Here is a 22,153-nt window from a genome sequence, read left to right as displayed (position 1 = left end):
TGGCAGTATTTCGGTCATGGCAAGTCGGACAAAAAACAAACCACAGTCATCTGTAAAATGTGTAGGGAACCAATGAAAAAGAAGTCTGATAACGCAACCAACTTTTTTTTTATCATCTCAGCCGCAGGAGTACGAGCTGTGTAGGCCACGGCGCGCATCTGCGTCGTCCTCAGAGGAATTTCGGGAAAATATATATATATTTTCAGTTCTGGGCAGTTTCCCACGTAGTTCTAACGAGTGAGAGAAAAATGCTGAGAGGCCAGCAACTTCAAAGTAATAACTCAGGTTAAAGCAGGAAACTGAGCCGAACCAGGTTCAGCTTAGAAGAATGCGGGCGGGCGGGGGGCGTCTATTTGTTTATTTGTTGTATTTATTTTGGTCACTTTTCTGGTCACTTTAGTTTATTCTTTGTCAGTATTTAATAACATAACTCAAGTCTTTTAAGTTATTTTTCTTTAAAACAATTCTGTTATGGTTAAAGTTGGTTAAATAAATATTTAATTGGAAGTCTGTGTTTGTGTTCTTTATTAAAATTAAATCATTTAGCAATATCATAAAATGTCCAGGCAGAGCCGCACATAAAATATGGTTTTAAATCTTTTCAGTAATTGTCAATATCGATCAATATGCATATTTTTTTATCGATAAGCTTTTTTTCTATATCGCCCAGCCCTAATTTATATTTTAATGAAAAAGGATAAACTTAGAAACTCAAAGAAAACCAGTGGAACCGGATGTAAAGAGAAAATCTGACAAAAGGGAAACAGGGAACACTGACTTGAATACAATGGGGAGTAACTGAAAAAAGGTAACTGCAATTAGCTAAATACCAACTGGTTTGGATCATTACAGTTAATGAATAATGTATTCTAAAAAAATACAAAGACACTGATACTTATTTTTCAGGATATGAGAGCTTTACGGTAATAATAGATGAGTGACAACTGTATTTTGCTTAATCCAAAATTCTCCTTACTACCCTGCTGCCATATCCTACTGATTATCTATTCTGGCTACTTCTAACAAGGCTGCTGTTCTGCTTTTCATCTCTAACCATAGAAACATCAATCAAAAGGCTGTGGGCTAGAAATGCATAAGCTTTTATAGCGACGCACAACCTGAGACTAGTGGTGTAAAAGGGATCGTTGCAAGGGGTAAGAGGAAAATGGAAGAAGGAGCTTTGATTCTCAGTATCTCATTTTCCATCTCACAATGGCTGCACACGCTTGTCATTATCTTTATTGTTAAGGGTCGGGTTAGGGAAATTTAGGACACACCTGCCCCTAATATGAAGAGTTTTATATTAGGGGCAGGTGTGTTGGTAGGACTCTCATTTTGCTTTAATTGTTCAATGTGTAGGTAATAGGTTAAACAGCTGTTTGTTTATTTATTTATTTATGTTAATGGCTCAATTGAGGGTTTTTTTGTGTTTGCAGTTAGAATCTGTGATGGTCGAGATTACCTGCCGGTTGAGTTGATTTGCTCCATCAAATGCATTTGACAGAATCTGCAAACAACTCATCTAAGTCAGATTCATACTGCATGCAAAACCCAGAGCACTTGAGAGAAGGTTGATGCGAAGCAACAACAACATGTCAAAATGAATATCAGTTTCAGAAAAAAAAGAATCTGAGTGGAGTGTGAAGTCATACTGGAAGAGATGTGGCAGCAACTCTCACTGCAGTGGAGGACATCAAGTGTGTTTGGCAAAGCATGGAAATATTGTTTTCCTTTAGATTTTTTATGCCTGACAGCACTATTGCGTGAAACTGTGTGCCTACATTACTATCCCACTTTCCCCACAGAAATCTGAGTCCCTGTGCAGCAGCTGTCTCGCTGCTCTTTTTCATTTTTTTCCTCCAGTTATTCACTGTTGAGGTGTCATGTGGCCATGCTCTGTTGCAGGCTAATTACCTGTGCATATTGGGAAGAGGATGAGGGGGAGATCCCAGAGCAGAAGGGACAGGTGTGTTTGTCCTTCTATAAACTGTGGTAACCCCCTAGTGCCCGCCATCCAGAAATCACAAGTATGCCACAATCGTCAGCATAACTAACAAATCCTTCTAAGCCCACATCAAACTTGACAGCTGGTGGAGTTTTCTCCAGGGGGCCTATAACTTCAAAACAGATGTATACCAAAAAACAATCAAATGTATACTAAACTAAAACATCATAAAACTTTCTGAAGAGTGCTTTAAATCAGTCATACTTGTCTTGATCCATGCTGGGTCCTGATGTTTGAAAAATGAGGCAGTAAAGCAGAATAAAGAGTTAGCCTCGCTGCATGAAGTTAGCCAAGCCTTGTTGCTAAATAATTATATAAACCTGTCAATCAGCCGCACTTTATAGCAGATGTCTGTGACCTCAGCGTTGTGACGTGAGGAGAGCTGTGCCCCATCTTATGCATTGAAGACGAGCTACTGTGCGTGTACAACTTTTAACAACTTTTACGTTTGTGAAATTCTAATCTTTTGTTCTAAAGAAATACCATATCTCTGTTTGTAAATGCAACTCTACACGCTGGGCCTAGGGAACACCAAAATTCTTTTTCTAACACTTAGCTGAGAAAGAATTACAAATACCAGTTCTGAGGCTCTTGCCCAGAAAAAAGAACAGAAAATAATGTCATGCACTGGGTATTAAAACTGGGACACTAATAAATCTTTCTCTTCCACTCCACCACCACCTGGATGCAAGAAAAGACATACCCTTCCAACTGGACATCACGATACATGTGGTGCTGCATAGGCTATGCTAGGGTTTTCATCACTAGTGTTTGTCGACCTGATCTCCAACAATACTTTACAGCACTGTGCAGCCAGTTCTCTCTTCTCTTTATCCTTTTCCTTTCTACTCCTCATTTGTTGTTGACTGTCTCTCTTGCTGCAGGCTATATGGGGTGGGTACTCAATTTGTTGTGCGCCTCAGAAACAAAAAGGAAGGGTGATGGGGTATGTCTGCTTTTTCCTAATCCCTCCTGTTCAGTGTGTATGGGGGATTCAGCAAGGCAGATACCAGAATAAAACTCACAAATGGCATTGATTGTTTATTTTTAAGGAATCAAAGGCAACCTCAAAAGTCACATTGGTTCAAACTGGCCAGGAGCCAGGCAGGCTACCGAGAACTATTCCACCTTTCCCAAGGGTCACTCTGATTTTAACATCCGTATTTTTGCAAAATTATCAGCCCCATGTTTGCTTTCCACATTTGTGTTGTTGTCAGTCCTTCAGTCAATCCCAGCCAACACCTTGTTTTAATCCATCCCAATCAAATAAATAGACCCTTTTTCTTGCAATAGAGAAAGATTTTATTTGTGTGGACTCTGTTATAGGGTTTGAGGTGTTTCTATGTTGTGAAGTGCACTAGTAGCCCCTGCAGCAACACAAACCTACATGATGTTAACATCTCAGTATTTTGCAGCTGGGAACGTGTTCTCAGGCTTGAAATCTTAACCCTTCTTCAGCAAAACGCCATAATGGTCACCTTCAACACACAGTTCAATTTATGTTTCGTCAGGCTACAGCGCATGTTCCCAAAATGTAATTTTCTCCTTACTATGTGTATTTGAAAGCTGTAATATGGCGTTTCTGTGTTTCTTTTGGAGCAATATCCTCTTCCTGGCAGAGAAACGCTTCAGTACTCATTTCATTGTAGAAATTGACTCACTCTTGTAAGCATTAGCCAGCATCTTCACAAGGTCTTCTGCTTTTGTTCTTGGGTTGGTATACACATTTTATGCTAAAGCACCTGGTCTCTCAGACATGAAACCCGTCCGCTTCCTGAGTGTTATGATGGCTAGACGGTAACATGATGTTTATACTTATCAAGATGATTGCTTGAACAAATTGACGTTGCACCAACCGGCATTAAGAAATTGCACCTAAGGATAAACCGGACTTGTGCAAGTTCACGATTGCTTTCCTCATATCTTGGCAGATATCTGTTATTTTTTTCTATTATTTTACAAATAAAGGAAGAGTGTTTCAGATGTTGTTAATAAAGCTATCAGAAGTAGTTTACATGCAAAGTCAATGGTTGACGCACATCAAGGCGCAGTAAAAGTTCTTGCACTGCGTTTTGAGCAGCACCTTGCGAGCTTCTGAGCATCTGACACGCGGGACGCACTTCATAAGCAGCAGCTGTTGAACACGCCTCATAAGCCCAGAAGCTGATCTGGGAGCTGGCAGGTAGACAGACTAAACTGACGGAGATCACAATGATCATTCCTCTGAAACAGTTTATTTATGCCTAAATTTACTCAAAATGTCGAAACCTGCTGGCAAAATATGTTTGATTTTATTATCCTGGTGCCTGCAGTTTGGTTTACGTACATGAAAAACGCCATCCCACGGGATTCCCAGTGACAGCGCTCGCCGGTGTCTGTGCGGCTCAAACAGAGAAATAATATTTAAAGGCATGATCATAATCTTGATAAACTGCCTGCACAGAAGAAGTTTTCTGGTGGACTTTCTCACTTAAAAACATATAAAAACTACTTTTACCCACTTATAGCAGCACATATAGCAAAGCTGCTCTCTGCCATCGAACACAGGAGCAGCAAAAACTTCAGGAGCATCAAAGCTGCTCTTGATGCATGTCTAACCTTTATGTGTACAAGCATTAAAAAATTAAACAACATGCGTGTTTTTGCTGCTTCTGCTGCGTGCAGTCTGAACGTAGCATAACAGACATAGGAAAAGATTGATTAGATTCATAACTGTCTTTAAGGAGAAACATTGTATGTTTAGTGTATTGGATGTAAAAGTCTGGTTTAAACTGTATCATTTAAGGAGCACTTTTAACAGACATATCCACAAAGTGCTTTAAAAATCATATAATCTGTGTAACTCTCAATAAGAACATCAAGACGAGGAGAAATGTTTGAAAACACCAACAAACCAAATAAGAACATTCAAATACTTAATTCTATTGTATTTCCTGGCTAGATAGAATATTTATAAGAAACCAGTGATTTAAGCAAATGCATCTGTTGAAAAATGTTCCAACCTCCAAGGTTACAACCTCTAATGCTTCATCCGCTTTAGTTTTCAGTCTTAAAGGGGCAATGACTACAGTTTATATGTAGAAACTTAAAAACTAAATGTTTAGTTAAGCGATCAAAAAGATATGATTGTGCTAGACTATTAACCATGTAGCTTTAAATCTACGCACTAATATCTTAAAGAAGTTTGTAAGAAGGCAGTGCACAACATATAAAACAGGATTCAACGCTGCTTCCTTAAAATATTTCAACCTCTCAAGCTCCACACCCAGGTAATAGGGTAGGAATTAACATGTTTTATCTTCTAGATTCATTCTTCTAAGTGTTCTTCATTAAATATACACAGATGAGGTATCCACAAAAACATTAGAAGCTTGGGTACAAACTGATTTAAACTATTTCTGCAAACACTGAACACAGTTAAAACAAGGAGGAGTTGAACCATAAAGTAAACAAACCTAAAACCATTCTGTCAGGTAAAAATTTGCTCTCAGCAGTTTTGCAGGTGGCTATGGATCAAACAAAAAGCTTCTCCTCTGGAAGCAGAGGTCTCACACATTTCAAAAACACAAGTTTTGTCTCAGTCTACCCAGGGTGTATATAACCAGCAGAAACAGAAGACCAAAAAAAAATGATTCATGTTTGAAAAACATGTAAAAATGTTATTACATCTTAGTCTGTTTTTTTTTTTTGGTTAAAATCAACCACTATACAGCAAGACTCTCTGTATTGCTGCAACATAGTTTTCTAGTTCATGTTACAAGCTTTTGTTCATCAATGTTCTCTCTTTCTGACCATCCTACTAAGTAGTTAATTTAACAAGGGTACAATTTAATCAGTGTGCTTTAAAATCTCTTGTTGGCAGTATTGATACTAACGCGTAATTATTTTGTAGTAAGTAAGTAGCACTGCTACCAGTGGTAGTTTGTAAAAGTCAACAACGTGTTAATCATTACTACACTTTAAACAGATGTTTGATTTGTTAATTACTGTTTATGAATAACAACTACAAAGGATGTGAGATGATAGCGCAGAGTCCCTGATTCAGTGACTACATTCCTGCTGCAAAGCGCTCACTGAAGGCTAATATTGCTGTGATCTGCTCATTATGTGCAGAAAAAAAGACTTTATAAACTTTAGTCCAAAGCTGAAAAATCAGCACATCATCTTAACACTGCTCCTTTTAATCTACACATGTTCTTTACTTACTCAGGGCTAGGATGATTTTACTTTCCTGGTTTACAATCTTTCACTAAGAAATACTCGAAGGGTAAAGACCTGCTAGTTTTTTATTTATTTTAATTTTTTCCACGGAATATTTTAATCCCTGTTTAATAGATTTTTTTTTTATTGCATGAAATAATATTTTTTTAGGCTTTCCATTTGCAAAAAAAAAAAAAAAAGCCAAAATGTCTTTTCTTTTAAAGTAAGCAGAAAATATGATCACATCTACGTAATCATATTGCAACCCAGTTGTCAAACCACACACACCAAAATAATGCAGATTGGTTTTTAATATTTGTGTGGACATTTTTAATCACTTATTTAAAGTATTAACTAATAACAAAAACTGTATATTCCCTAATTTAACCTCTGGCTCTATTCAAAATTCCAATAGTAGGAATGTTTTACAAATTCTTTGACATTTTGATCATAAAAAATAACTATCTACGTTGCCTAGTAACAAGTTACTGTTACTGGGCAGCAACTGAGTAACTAGTAACAATAACCAGTTACTTTTTTAAGTAGCTTGCCCCACACTGCTCGTTGGTGATTAATGTGACTGATGTAAACATGTTACTTATACTTGATTCTACAAGCACTAATGATTAAAGCGAGGAGACATTGGTCAAATTTGATCAATCAAAGCATGACTTACTGCCCTGCATCAAGCCTGTGGTCATTTAAACCAGTAGCACACTTTGCAGGTTTATATGCTTTACGCATCCCACCTGTGTATAAATGGTATACTTTGCAGGTTAGAATGCTTGTGCTGGGAGCAAAATGATGCCCCAGAACAAAGTCAATTCAACAAAGGATGTTTGTTTATTTAAATTTTTTATAATATTCAATAAGCCACTTTAAAATGTAAGAAGATTTTCTAAAATTTTGCAAGTACAAATACCAGAAATACATTTTTGCATGGGGCTAAAGTGTGTCAAACTACTGTATGTCAAAAGGCAAGATACCTAAGTTTGTCTAAAACATCTGTAACTTTGCTTTAGTTTATCCCAGCTGCATGACGTTTAAGGTAAAGACCACAGTTGAATGTAGGGTTTCAAAAAGGTTTATAACAAAGATACGTCTAAAAGGTTTATAAAGTGCATAATCCAAATGATGTCAATAGAAAAAAGTTGTCCAATTGTTTTATAATCTCTCTTTCTAAAAAAAACTATTTCTAAAACTAATATTAATAATAGTGATAATAGTAATACACTTCACTTTAAGAAAAATCTCAAAGTGCTACTGGTAAAATCATTATAGAAATGTCAAAGGAAAAAATTTAAAACTACACATCATTGTAAAGTACATATGAATAATAAGTCTGTGGCATAAAGCAAAAAAGTGAAACCTACATTTCTGAAGGAATAACTAAAGCCTAGGGCTGTTAGGGCTTAAGATTTCACTAACCTTATTGCTTTATTTGTATAACTTGTATATTTTATGATTGTATATGATTTGTCTTAACATGAGATGATGCATTGGACAAGTTGAAAGGGAAAGAAATAAATACATAAAGATTTGTTTATAGAGAATGGAACAAAAGAATAACATGAGCTTCAAGACGAGATTTTAAAATGGATTTTACATTTACATCAAGCCTATATTTCTGTATTCCCACCCACCCACCCCCAACACCCTTCCAAAAAATATTTTAGGAATATAATCAGTTATATAAAAGGACAAAACATCTATTTCAGCATGTTTAAAACTTACTTTAACGTAAAATGTAATTTCAAAAGGTCACATAGTATTGTAGAATAACAGAGACAATGTAGTGTGATTTTGCTATTTCATGAACTGCCCAACCTACAGTATTTTGATTGATCAAACCACAAGCTCTGTTCAATCAGAAAAACCTTAACACACCTTAATTTAAATCTAAATGAGATTCCTGCAACAGACTGACAACCTGTCCAGGGTCTACTCCGCCTCTTGACTAGGAGAGGCTGGATGGATATATATATGCTTTTTTTTTTTTACCTTCCTTACATTTTATCATGAGTTTAAACTTCTTTTTATACTTACCCTATTATCTTTTTTATGCTGAAAATATGTTTGATGTCCAGAAATACTGAAGTGTAAAAAAAAAGAATAAATTTGTAAGCAGGGAAATATATAGTCCCCAAAGTGAACTTGACATTATTTCTTTATCATATAAATTGTATGTCTTTATTATAAAAACTGTCAAGCTTATATTTAAAATAAATTATTCTCATAAAACTGTACATGTACCCCATTGGTGAGCTGGTAAACAACCTCAAAGCACATGAAAAATTGAATCTTCTGATGCATAGATAACTGGTTTATACTTACAGGGAAGCAAAGAGAAAACAGCAGCCAGAGACCTCTAAGTGGATACGCCACAGTGGCTAAACATTGCCAATCAGGCACAATTACTGTATTTATGTAGCACAACAGCTTGATACTGACTGTAAATAAATTTCCAGCATGGACAATTGGGTCAATGAACGGAGCCCCTGCCTTTATTAATAGTTCTGCATATATCAGCAGCCCGTCCAGTGATATTAAACTCCTTTCCAATGCTTGGGTGGAAATGCGGAGGGTAAAAATGTAAATAGACACCCGCCTGAGGGGATTCCGTAGGAGCACAACCCACATAACGATCTGTCAATTTAACAGTGTGTAGGAGTGCAAGAGCAGAGATGGAGAGAAATGTTTTCCTCCTCTGCTCATTAATAGTCGTAGAAATCAGATTTATGGTTGTTTGGCGCCTGTCATTAGCTGGCTGGAAATAAATAGGCATGTGTATACAGGGTTGTATTTTTGATTTGGAGGTGTGGTCAGAGCCTGTGTGAAGCATTTTGCATTAGTTACAGCCATCTGTTAGATTTGCTGAAAGGCTGACCCTTTCATTTGATGCTGAGTACAATAAATCATCAGCCTGAATGTTATGCTGCCACACCTCCATTAAAACATGAGGATAATATCTGAACTATTTCTCCCTGCGCACAAAGAAAAGAACCTGTAAAAGGCTGAGGTCTACAGTAACCTTCAGACTTAAGCAGTTTAAAAAAAAAATCTGTTGCTTTTCCCAACAGAGACAGGCCAGTGGGGTTCAATACCCTGCGACACCAATTAGAGGGGTAAATAATGGCACGACCAGCAGAGGCATTCCAACCTTGCTTGTCTTCCTGCAACCGGCTTATCAAAGCCCCTTTTCTTCAATGCCATAAGTCTAAGATCAGAGGGCAGCAATAATTCATTAATGCCAAAGTTACTTAGTGCTTAACAACTAGGAAACATTATTACCAGTTGGAGAAGAGAATGTTGACTGGTGAGGAGACATTTTCTTGACTGGCCAGCATGAAGCCAAGGCACCTCTGAAATATCACTTATCAAATCTCCAAGGCAAGACTAGACCTGTCTGCCCTACTACTTTTGCACTTCTCGGTTTGACAGCAAAAAGTCTCTATTTTTCATAAATCCAATTCTGCTGGTGTGAGTTAAATGCAGACAGGATTGTCCACTAACATTACAGTGTTTGTCATGACTAGTGAGAGGACCGTTTTCACTCAGATGTCAGTGGGCTGTAACAGAAGGGGGGTGCAGAACCGAAAGAGAAGCCTTTAGGCTTAACAGCTTTCTGCGGAGGAAGAATTTAACAGTGTCTGCAGCCAAAAAAAAAAGTGTACAGGGTACGGTTCTTCAGTTAAACTCCTCTAGCGAGAGGAAGATGTGTTAGTTAGCTTACAGATGGTAGTCAGGGTGCCAACTTTTAAAACAGATTAGTTCCACAATATGACAGTAATGATAAGGCTTACCCATGCAATTCCTTAAGAGAAACCGAGATCTTGACATCGTGACCAAGAACATGGAGAGCAGTGAGAATGTCAGCCCATTGCACCATCTCACCCAGGGGACCTCCTTTCAGCACCTTGGGACTGAAAACGTCCCCAGACTCCTCAGTCAGAAAGCCCACATGGACTAGAATCTGGAGGAAAATAGCAGAGGATGAATGGCTTTAGAAAGGAACATTCAAAAAGGTCAAACAATGCATTTGTAGTGTTGAAATATATTATGTATGCCATATGTATGCCAATATGTGACCAGTGAATTTCTCCGCTGTGAGATCAATAAAGCTCATCTAATCTAATCCAATCTATTAGTCTCTCAGAGTAAAATTTCAAGAGTCATTATTATTGTCCAACTTTAACGTATTAAAAAGAAAGGTACATGGATGTACAAACTGACAGATTAGATGGAAGGAACTTTAGGGCAAGGAATAAACTCTGGAATTACATATATCCTTTAATGGCCTTTTTTTCATACTTATCCAGACCTGGAAATCTTATTTCCAGACTTTTCCAAACTGTTAAACATTTGGATCAGAAAATAAAACTCTGTTGTTCTGAATTGAACAATGTTAAAAACCACCTAACTTAACAGCTTCTTTGTACACATACACTGAAAGAGATTAAGCCCGTAATAAATTCAGCAATCAAACATGACTCAGTGATATTACATGTTTTAATGTAATTGCATATGCAAGAGAAGCAAAACTGCAGATTTATGGCTTTTTCGGCTTAGCTTCATGAAAACACAATCAACTCTGCATGAATCTCGAATAAAAATCTAACAGGGGAGTTGTAATTTCCATGCAGAGCGATACATGAGCAGTTTAAATGCTTATGGGGAAGGTCGTAATTTCCAACCTGTTGTATTTTTAATGAAATGAAGACATTTCGGCAGATGTTAGCACCTCTTTTTTAACTCCCACCTCCCATTTGTTGCAGGAAAGACTTTTGTAAACAACTACAAAGAATGTTCTCTTCAGTATGAGTGGTATGCAAAACTTCCATATGTCCTACGGCATATGAGCAGTTAACTTGCTATTGCATCATCCACCCATATTTAGGCTCCACTAATCTGTCTAAAAATGTAAAAGAATATGGGGTTTTAATGTAGCAGCAACCATAAAGATATATTTGTTTGGTGAGAGAAATTTATAGTTTTGTGAATGTTTTCTTCCAAATAACTAATTTAAATTAAATGATAATAAAAGTAGTGCAAAAAAGGTGAAAACTCAGCGGACTTCCTTTAGAAAAAAATGCAATATATTGTTTTTATACCTCAGTGTTCTGCTCCAATATGTTATGAACATTTCATTACCTTGGTAGCATTTAAAAGTGATCCACCTCACTTTGGATGGTGGCAGCATTGATTTCAACTCTTTTCCAGTCTTGTTTGGCTAAGCTCCAGTTTTATAAAAGATTTTCAACTATAGCTCTGATCATAAAAATTGTAAAAGGTAGACAACCAACATTTTTGTTGCCATTTAACGTGTTATTAATATTAACATAGGTCTGTTTTACTTTCTACTTTTCCCTATTTTTTAGAGCTGCTATTTTATGAAAGGAAAATTAGACCTTTTTGAAGTTATATTGATTCGTAAAGGGAAATGTTTCCTGACAACTGGGTTAGGTCAGCTAAACACCATCTTAATATGCCGGCTACAGATTTAAGGAAAGTGTCTTTATCACAAAAAAAAAAAATATATATATATACACAAGTATTTGGTAAATAACATCCAGAAAGAAGAAAACAATTACTTGATCAGCATCCTAATGCAGGAAGCTTGCCTGCTTTGGAAAATCCATCCTACTGTAACTGTAAAGCACAGAGACTGTAGTGTCATGATGTGGGAATATTTTTTGCTGCAGAAAATAGGTAACTAGGTATAGTTAAGATTGCTGGTGTTGATTCGAGTGACCTTAATTAGAGAGAGCTGTACAGAGTTCTGATATTATTCTGTATTGTTGCTTTAATGTTTGTTTGTTTTTTTTACATGTGTTTTGATTGGTGGGGTCTGTTGTAAATGAATATCCCCTGTTGGACATTAAAGTCTATCTGCATGTCTATATATCTTCTTCTCTTTATTTACATTTTAAAAGCAATCCTTTTCCTGCCCCACAATTAAATATTTTCTCATGTTTCTCCGTCATGTAAAAAGTCATCAAGTGTATTTGGTGATAATGTGACATAAGATCAAATTTAAGAGGTTTTAATAGCACTCATTTCTAAGTTAATCAGCTGAATCTGAGATTGGTAAGTGAGAGACTCCAAATTTATGAAGCAGCTCTGATTCTCTAAAAGTATAATAAGCATAAAAACCTGAAACCTTCCGTGGTTTTTAAATCAAATTATGTAAATTCTGAGATTACTATATATTTTCCTACTCAGTGTTAGTCTCTGAAGGGTCGGCGTGGGGAATGTATTATTTTATTAAAAACTCACAGGGATATCAAGATAAAAAAGTGACTTAAATAAAAATGCATATGCAAGTCAGGGGAGTATGTGGGTGTTGTAATCTCTGCTAAGTCCTGTCATTTGGGTATACTAGAGGATATATATTTAAAGTGTGTTTTTTTTTATGTGTTAATGTGTTTAATGTTGTCTTCATATTATTTTACAATCTCTAGGGCAAAATTGTACAAATTAAGGCAAAAGACTTCAAAGAAAATTCTCGATGGGTTTGTTTTTTCTAAGAACTATTTGAATTTTCCAACGGTGTGAACACAAACACAGGGATATATCTAATGTCAGAACCCTTTTTCGTCAGACACACGTTCCTCGGGGCCAGGCTTTTTAGAAACTGGGGGAAAACGTCCCTGTAAATGTCAGCAGGGAAAGCGCACTAGAGCCAGCAGACGTCTGCGCAAGGCGCCTGTCTGTCATTATCTTCTTCTGCCTTGAACTCAACATTGCTAGATTCACTCCAGGTGGCCATAGATAAGAGAAGAAAATATTAGTCCTAGAAAATGTCACAGCTGTTAAGGGTAACTCAGCGGAAATGGCTTAAGGGTATAAAAAGAACCGTCTGTTTCAAAAACGTGTAATGAGAGGGACTTTTTCTTATCCAGGATTAAATCTGGAAGAGAAACCTTGTAAAAATTATCTGACAGCTAAAAAAATCTAATCTCCTCGTCAATTCATGTGTGTGGAGCTCAAATGGCACTATGTAGATTTTATAGCAAAATAAAAAAGGCAATTTTAACATTTTCCAATTGGTCGCTGTACAACCAAAAATGTTTGTGTCATTTATTGGGATTTTTTATGTTCTGTTACTGTAAAGTTTTACATAATTAGTTTTCATCAGTGTCGGTTTTCTGTCTTTAAAATAATTTTTAAAAGGTGCACCTCAGGCCAAGGAACAATCCATAAAAGTTTGGTGAGGATCCAGATCATTATCTGGATACAGGATTTTTTTTAAAGATTCTCTGACATTGTGAACAAGAGATATTTGGCAGAAGAAGCCGTTTTCCCCCTAAACCAGAGGGTGGCAGCAGCGACTATTGACTGCCTGGGCATCAGACTCAAAAAGTCAAAAGTGTTTTACTAAAGACAATAACCGATGAAAAGGCAGCATTGCTGGTTTGTTAGTAGGATCAATTGAAAACTGATTTTAAGGACATTCGTTACCACAGGTGCACCTCATGGCAAAAAATAAATAAATAAATAAATCATTTAAATTGGGCAAAGAACCAGATTATATGCAATTTTTAGCTATAGTTTTAGATATAGATGGGGCAACATTTGTTGCTTGCAGAGAAAAGCAGAGGTGTGCTTTTCTAGTTACAAATATTATATTAAATATTGATCTTAAAAGCCCCCTCTTGCTCCTACAGCTTAGTGATCAGTAGGACTTACGCACATCTTTATCTCAGATGTTTTTTTTAGCAGCATAACTGGGTTTATACAGAGATTAATCTGTATGGAAATTATCTATTTACTAATGAAGTTGCTTCTTTAAGGAATTAGTTGGAAAAGGGTTTTAGTTTGGTCCATCCATCCATCCATCCATCCATCCATCCATCCATCCATCCATCCATCCATCCATCCATCCATCCATCCATCCATCCATAGGGTAAAAGCTGAGGTACACCCTGGACAGGTCACCACTCTTCATAGGGCACAACTGGGTTTATACTGGAGCTTAACTGGTCCATGCAGACAGAGTGGATTGAATATTATAATGTATATGTGTTGAAAATAACATTTCAGCAAAGATATTACATAGAACCGATGGTTTTGTTTTCGTTTGTCTTCTCTTCTTGTTTAATGGTGGCTGGCAAACAACATTCAGATTTATTACTGCCACCAACTGCTAAGGAGTTTATCTGCATTGTGGCGAATTATAACTAATATTCATAAATTCTAAACTTTTATTCTCACTGATGTAGATCTAATGTCCCATGTATCTATGAGCTGATAACAAGGAACACGTGCAAATCTTAAATGTCAATTTCAGTCATAATGTTTATATTATTCAAAAGAATCAAACATTTTGATGCCTCCTGTCTGTGTTAAAACTCCTGTTTACCCTTTTCTGTTCTCTCTGGTGGCTGCGGAGTTTCTCATCCAGTCGGCGGGCAGCAGAGGCCCACTCCGCTGACAGCCTGCGTATGCGTCTTTTCATGAAGCTCAGGGACTCCTTCCCGGTTCCAACCTGCTCCAGCAGACTCCCAATATCGGACTGGAAAACAGCCTGGATGGAGGAGCAAGAACACTGTGAATGTAGAGAACCTCTTATAAGAAATCGGTGTGTTAATTTAAAGGACTTTATTTCTATAAATAGTGCAGCAGCTTTAAAAAGTAACCCTAAAGCAGGACAGGGTGGATGATAAAAGATAGAAGAAAACTGACAGTATTGTTCTGTTCTCTTTGAGCAAGCTGTTTTTATTGGAGGTGGTTAAAACTGCAGAAGCACAGACAGTACGTCAAGTTGTGTTTTTTGTTTGTACCTCATGGCACGGCTTCTCCAGCTGATGCCTGAGGGGAATCCGGATTTACCTCATAAATACTCCCTTCACATTTTACATCTTCTTTGTGTAATTTATGCATCACAGAGCAATATCTCTATGTGTTTTACTTTCACCTGAGTGACTGCAAGGAGAAAAGACTAAAGATACACACAAACAAAACAATTCTAACACACATGCACCATTTAAAAAGTGAACAATATCATGAAATGTCATGAAAATGCAAAGCTGTTTTGTATGCTGGCATCAGAGATGCATTATATATCTTCCATTAGCAACCCGTGTACTTTACAGCAAGATGTGGAACAAGTAATGGGGGAAACCATTTTGGGAATAATTCTTGTAGAAGCAGGCCGGCAATTAGAGCAGAAGGTGGAGCTGTAGGGAAAACTAACATCAGGTCCCATCATGGCAGCAGTATATAACTCTGGGGGAGAAAACAAGAAAGATGAGATGGAGGCAAACACTGGGGAGGCCCCTGGCAGAGTGACTGTAAGGTCAGATCTTCACATGTTGATGCTGAAAATAAAGTGATTAAATGAGGCAGAGAATCAAAAGAAAGTAAAAACTGGAGAAGATTAGAGGAAATATAACACTCAGCTGAGTTTCTGCACTTTTCTTTCTGGAGATAAAGGAACAAATATAACTTTTGGTTTAAGGCCATGCCATATTGTTAAACTTTTTAAATTTCGTACTTTCTCTCAGCATAAAAAAAAGGAATTTGAAAATCCGTACATATAGCACTTTATAAAAACAGAAGCATCGGTTGTTTTAGTAGCAATAACCACCTGCTGTTTCCTATTCACCAACACATTTTCTTTCCTCTTATAATTTGCCTCTTTTTATACGGATCTCTTTCTAAATGGCTCAAAAACAAACTACTGTTGTCTTAATTCAGCTGTGAAGCCAGATTTCTTGTAAAGAGGCAACAAATGTTTATTTGTACTTTCCAGGGACTGAACAAATGTGTTTGCATTAGCAGGCAAATGTTTCCACTCTAAATGATGCTGTTGGCCTGTGTTCGTTTCTCCTCATCAGCCAGCTGTGTTATGGTGGAGGTAAAATTAATGATCCGGAAGTGGGTTTTTTGTACCTGCTTTTTGGGAAGAGGCTTCAGAGTGGGTGTAGCAGTTTGGTTCCTCCAGGGCAGCGGGGGGCAGAACCACTCCACTTCACTCAGATAGATGAGAAAGGAGCAGTCAGAGCCGTCGACACCGTAGAATGCATAGCAGGGGTCCGAGGTCCAGCGAGCACGCATCCACTAGGAAACAACATTTTCTTTTTTCTCAGGGATTTAACAAATGAAAACATTAACAACATTTAAATAAAAGACTAAATTCATGCTACAAATACAGATCCAATGTAGTATGAAAATGATTAAAAATGCTGACTTGTTTTTCAAATTAAATTTCCAATATGTCACTGAGTTAAATATTTCAAGAAGTTTTTCTAATTATTTATATCTGAACTTTTAGTTCATTATAGCTAATGAAAACCAATACTTCACCAATTACAGTAAATAAATATATTAGTAATACATTAGAAAAGCTTATAGTTAGAGTGCCTCAGATTACCCTGAGCTACCTCTATGTTTATGCTGCTTTAGGCTTAGGCTGCTGCAGGACCACATTTCATCATTTCTATTCTACTTCTACTCTCCAACTCGGTATCATTTTTAAGTTCACCTTCTAACTAAATGTTGCCATCATAAGCTTCATCTGGCCTGCTGCTCTGTTAGGCTGTGACTCCATCCTTGATGTAGCCGTTAGCCAAGCATGGTCAGGAATCCAGTTAAGTCCATCGTCACCTTACTCTGTCGTCCATGTCTTCATTGACTTTGCTTTGTGCACCGTGCACATTCATGTTGGAAGAGGACGAGACCAGCTCCATACTGTTCCCATAAGGTTGAGAGCAAATAATTGTCCATTTCTTTTATTGTGATTAAGGGGCCAAGCCAGGCTCCTGAGCCCGGTTGGTAAGCATTTGCCATATGTAACCCTAAGCAAATTCTCCATAAATTAATCTGAGTAAGATTACAATTTATTTCAAAATTAGTCATCATATCTCATGGGTATTTAATAAATATATATTATGAAGTGTTACTTAAATATTTTGTCCTAAGTGAAAGGGAAAGAGCTTTACTCTAACAACTGTTTTAAAACTGCTATACGTAAACATATCAATAGAACGTTGAATGGAAGGGAAATTGCCAAATGACAAGATCCTTAAAAAAGTTTAATATTCTTCAAAGAATTGGGAGGGATCCTTTAAAAAATGTCTGTTTTTTGTATTTTTTTTTTTTTTACCTTGGAATAATTTTCTTTTTTCTCTTTATTTTGATGTCTAGCTATCAGAGCCAAGAGGAAGAGAAGAGCCGTACATCATCTAACCAGCTTAAGATCCACTAAAAACGTTTCTGCATTAATAACTGACTTAGAGGGACATTTTATTTGCTGGTGTTGGCCTTCTGTTTCATTGATGTGCTTCATGCTTCTTTCGGCAAAGCTTTAGGGAGATGGTGATTTCATTTTCCAGCAGAACTGCCAACAAAGCGAAACGTACCAGTACCTGCTTTAATCACCATGTTCCCACCATGTTTGATCGGCCAACCGAACTAGCCAGAGATAAACCCCATAGAGAAGCAACAACGATTGTCAAGAGGAAGATGAGACACATCAGAGGTAACAACGCAGATGATCAAAATGCTCATTTTAATGCAATCGGGACTCAAGGTCTCAGAGGTGCCACAGCCTAATAATCCCACGCCATGATGCATTACATTTTGCTAAATTAATCTCAACCTCTTACTGAGTGCATATATTGTACTGTACATGTACCACTATAGTGGGACATTTCTGTGTTTAAAATTATCTATTTTACACGTCAGTGTTTCTTTTTGTGTCTTTAATTCATAAGTATTGAAGTTTGAATAAAGCAAAAAGACAAAAACTTCAGGCTGGTGATCTATATATTCAGTTTCCTTTTCAAACATTACATTTTCTAAACTGTTTGATGAAATTCTGATATTATTAAGATAACATATAAATGCTGAATTTCATTTTCATTTTCTTAACTTTTTAACAGCTTATTCTATGCATCCAGGTTACTGTATTCCTAGATGTTTTTTTAAAAAAAAATGTATTATTTGTGTATGGCATTACATACATCGTATTTTTTTCTTACCCTTTAAAAAACATACAAGACTGAAAAAAAGCAATCTCTTAGTCACTCTCTAAAATGTGAAAGGCAAAAGGGCATATATCAGAAAACTTATAGCACTACAATCAGATTAATGTAAATGTATATAGTTGAGGCTTTCATTACTTTATTACTTATACTTTAACGTATGTCTATAAGTCCCTGTTTTCCTTTTACCTTCCATAAAGTATGTTTCTATTTCCTGCTATCATAACACACTTATCAGACATGTCAGTTTTGCACTGCCGTTTAACATTCGGCTATCTTTAATAATTCATGTTGCTGTGAGGTGATGGAGTGATGACTGCTTGTTGTGTGAAATGGTGCATGCGAAAAAGATATGAAGGTTTACATCCATCTTGCTGGTGCAGTCTGGATAATGGGGATCCTTGGGAGTCTCACAGGATCCAAAGACCCCATCTTTACCTGTAAAGATAGGAATATAAACAGACTTTGAAAAGGGTCTGGAGGAAAGCAGAGAACGAAAAACTGATATGTTTATTTTTTTAATTCTTAAGGAAAGAAAACCAAACATCCTGGGGTATGTTTTTTTGGACAAAAATGTTTCATAAACTCATTAGTAAAATTTTCAAGGTAATAAGGATTTTTTATGTGCTTAGCACAACCCTATAAACAACCCCCTAGGGTTGTTTTTTATTTCAGATGCAGCATAAAACTTTGATCAATAAAAAACAAAGGTATGCTGATTTTCTATGCAAAAGGCCTTAAGCTTTATCTGAGAGTGTCCTTATAGGAAGAATAAAATCTTAAGAACATGGATAAGGCAAAAATATTTTGCTCTAATGCACTGGACCAAGCTTTATCTCCATCCAGATCATTGCGTGTTAAGATATAAACACCACTCTTAACAAAATGATTTAATCAGTAAAGTCATCTGAAATAGAAATAAAAGTAGAAATAACGTTTGACTGTTAAAATAATAAGAATAATAAGAATAAGAATAATGATAATAATAATAATAATAATGATAATAATAATAATGATAAGAAAACAAACTATGTAAAGAATTTGCATAAAGACCCAAACTGGTTTCAGAATTAACAAAGCAGGGAATCTTCAAATGACTCTGACCTCAACCTTAATGTGGATTTATGGATAACAATTAAACATGGTTTAGTGCTAGTAAATCAAACAGTTTAAATAAACTTGATCAATTATATCTAGAACAGTGGTCAGATTTGCAACCAAAATTATATCTGTATAATATCAATGGCTAAAAAAAGTGTGTGTATCTTGAACCTACCTCAACATAGCTGTATAATCTGTTCACCCCAAAAGTTCCCATAATAAACAACATATGAGTAAGAAGCAGATTAATTAACGAAGAAATCATAATAAATAAACAACAAATCCCTTCCATGTAATACAGCTTAATTTAGGTTGAGATTATATCCCATCATGCATGTGAGGCAACAGAGGGAGAATACTTTCAGTTTAACAATAGGACCTTAACCAGGATAAACCCATTGGAGGTTGATAGTGTTTGTTGATTGCCGTTGGCTAAGAGTCGAAGACTCAGTAATCTAGAATGAAACTGCTAAAACACTTTTCTTTCCCTAAAGAAAATGTATGCAAAATGTTAATTTTGAAAAATGCAGTGAGAAAATCTAAGTGCATCATGGGACATCCCTAAAGGGACTGATTTGGGTAACCCAAATAACAAAGATAAAGTCTTTGTTATTCAAGCATGTCATGAATATTGTTAGCAGTAACATTATTGTTGGCAAAGTCTCTCAGGAATGTTTTACACTGGAATTGTATTAATTAGAAAAGACATTTGCAAATGTTAATGCAAAGGCTAAAATTCAAAAGATGTTTCTTTACCACTGGAAGAATGTCATGTGAGGTCAGGTAAACTCTTAGACAGAATGGAATCCATAAAAACGGCTCTTTATTTTGGGACAGTTTCTGCTTTCGTTTCACAAGAAGCAAGAAAGTCTCTCTTCACAAGTTTCTGTTTGAATTTAAATCTCCAAATTATGAAGATAGATTGTTTTCCCTCTTGTATCATTTAGTGTTTTACTATGACTGAAAATACAGAGCAGAGAAAGTTCTCAATTTCAAATTCTAGAATTAAAATTTTACAAATGCTCTCATAAATAAAGCTACATTTATGTGAAGACAAAAAGTGGATTATTAATTATTTAACTCTGAAATATCTTCTTTAAAAGAAAGCATTTACATTACTTTGTGTTGAAACAAAGCCCCTGGACATCCATCCTGTTTTGGGGTATAACACCACTTTTTAGCATGAGGGATAACTACTACTATTACAGTAGATGAGATGTAGAGGTAAAATGTATCTCTTCAATTCTCTTCAATTCAGTTTATTTATATAGCGCCAATTCACAAAACATGTAATCTCAAGGCACTTTACAGAGACAATTAAACCAGATCATATAGTCCAATTGATCTCCCTCTGATTTCCTTTTCTCTCATAACCAGTTGAACTTTGCGTCCCATAAAACTCAGTGTCTTTAACTAATTGTAACACTGAATAGGTTCTGTTGTAAAACTATTTCATCTTGCGCTTTTTTGATGTGATATCACCCGATAAAGACATTTATAATCTCGTACAGCAGATGGTCAGTCAGATGCAGAACAGGCAACAATTTTGTTATAAGAGGAGTGATTTTCTCTGGTGGACCAGAACAGATGCTACTGTTCTGGACAGATGTCTTCCTCTGTAACTGTTCTTATTCCTGCATGAATTATAATGAATGTTGCTTGAGCAACATGATCACTCATCTCCTTCTTGTTAATCAAGAGCATTGTTCTTTTTTTTTATTATTATTTTAACAGTTTTTTTTCTTTTATTGAAACTATCTTTTAATGTGAGATTTGTTTTATTTTTTTATTCAACATAGATATGTGTAAATTTAGTTTTCGTCTGTACAGTCAATTTCTGTAAAAACATTTCTTTATATGCAGCCATAAGCCTTGACAATTTTCAGTAAGGTTCAAGCGAAACCAAGACAAATGAGAACCATCTGTCTGGACACCTGAATTTTTATTTTATTAAATTTTTTTCCCATTTGCTTTAGGTCATGGTTTTCATGTAACAGCAAGCTTATACCCTGTAGACTCTGAAAAATGTTCCAAATTACTGTTCTTCATGCATCTATCTTTCTGTCGAAGCCAACAAGTCTCCTGGCAACTGCAGCAGTAAAACACAGTTAAAGTAAAGTATTACAATGTTAGTGCCACAGATGTATTTCTAAAGGTGACATTTAAGCTTTATTTTTCTTCACAAGATTTTGCATTTAATGGACTAATAGCTTTCAGGTGCCTTTTAGTCAATTCCCTGGAGACTATGCTGTTTTAGTTAGAAGTAATTCCTCCCCAAAATTAAAACTGTTTACATGTGTGGAGTTTGAAAAGGCATACCCCCAAATACTAAATGCAGATAATTTGTTAAATATGTGTAAAAAAGTATACAAAGCAAAGGTGTCTATATGAGAAAACAGTATATAATATTAATAATGACAATAATATAAATTTTATTATATTTAACCATTATAGGGTATGAATATTTTCTCAATGCACTTTACAGCCACAGTGTAATCAGTAAAAGTACAGATATCCGCTCGACTTGCAATAAATCATTGTAATTCAGAAAGTTTTAGAAACATTGATTACCAGTGTATATGTGATGAATCAGTGTTAATGATAATAACTGCTATTGTGGAACCTTGGTCAATGCCCCCAACAGAGATCCGTACAGAACCTGTGTTAATATTTACAATAGACTCTGATTAACTACCATCTTGTAGAGTTAGATTGGTTTTCAGTACCTTGCAGAAGCATAAAAATGTCATTAACCCTCTGAAAAAAAGTTATTTATTTGTATTTAGCACACGAGAGCCAAACCCTTGTTGAACCATCTTTCAGGGATGTTGCAGTTGCCTTCAACAGTTGCCTTTGTTCT

General features: G+C 36.0%; 1 protein-coding gene across 1 annotated transcript in view; it reads right to left on the bottom strand.

Moving 5' to 3' along the window:
• LOC107088091 (alpha-1,6-mannosylglycoprotein 6-beta-N-acetylglucosaminyltransferase B-like) overlaps positions 1–22,153 on the bottom strand; it is an 83,150-nt gene that overhangs the window by 22,533 nt on the left and 38,464 nt on the right. Inside the window, exons 5-9 of the mRNA XM_015380031.1 lie at positions 18,557–18,630; positions 16,100–16,267; positions 14,568–14,732; positions 10,009–10,178; positions 4,089–4,180 (exon numbers count right to left, since the gene is read on the bottom strand). Coding sequence (XP_015235517.1) covers positions 4,089–4,180; positions 10,009–10,178; positions 14,568–14,732; positions 16,100–16,267; positions 18,557–18,630 — 669 coding nt within the window. The remainder of the gene's footprint in view (positions 1–4,088; positions 4,181–10,008; positions 10,179–14,567; positions 14,733–16,099; positions 16,268–18,556; positions 18,631–22,153) is intronic.

This window comes from Cyprinodon variegatus, unplaced genomic scaffold (assembly GCF_000732505.1).
Source record: "Cyprinodon variegatus isolate N-32 unplaced genomic scaffold, C_variegatus-1.0 Scaffold206, whole genome shotgun sequence".
Classification (NCBI taxonomy): domain Eukaryota; kingdom Metazoa; phylum Chordata; class Actinopteri; order Cyprinodontiformes; family Cyprinodontidae; genus Cyprinodon; species Cyprinodon variegatus.
This window is presented reverse-complemented; position numbering and strand designations above follow the sequence as displayed.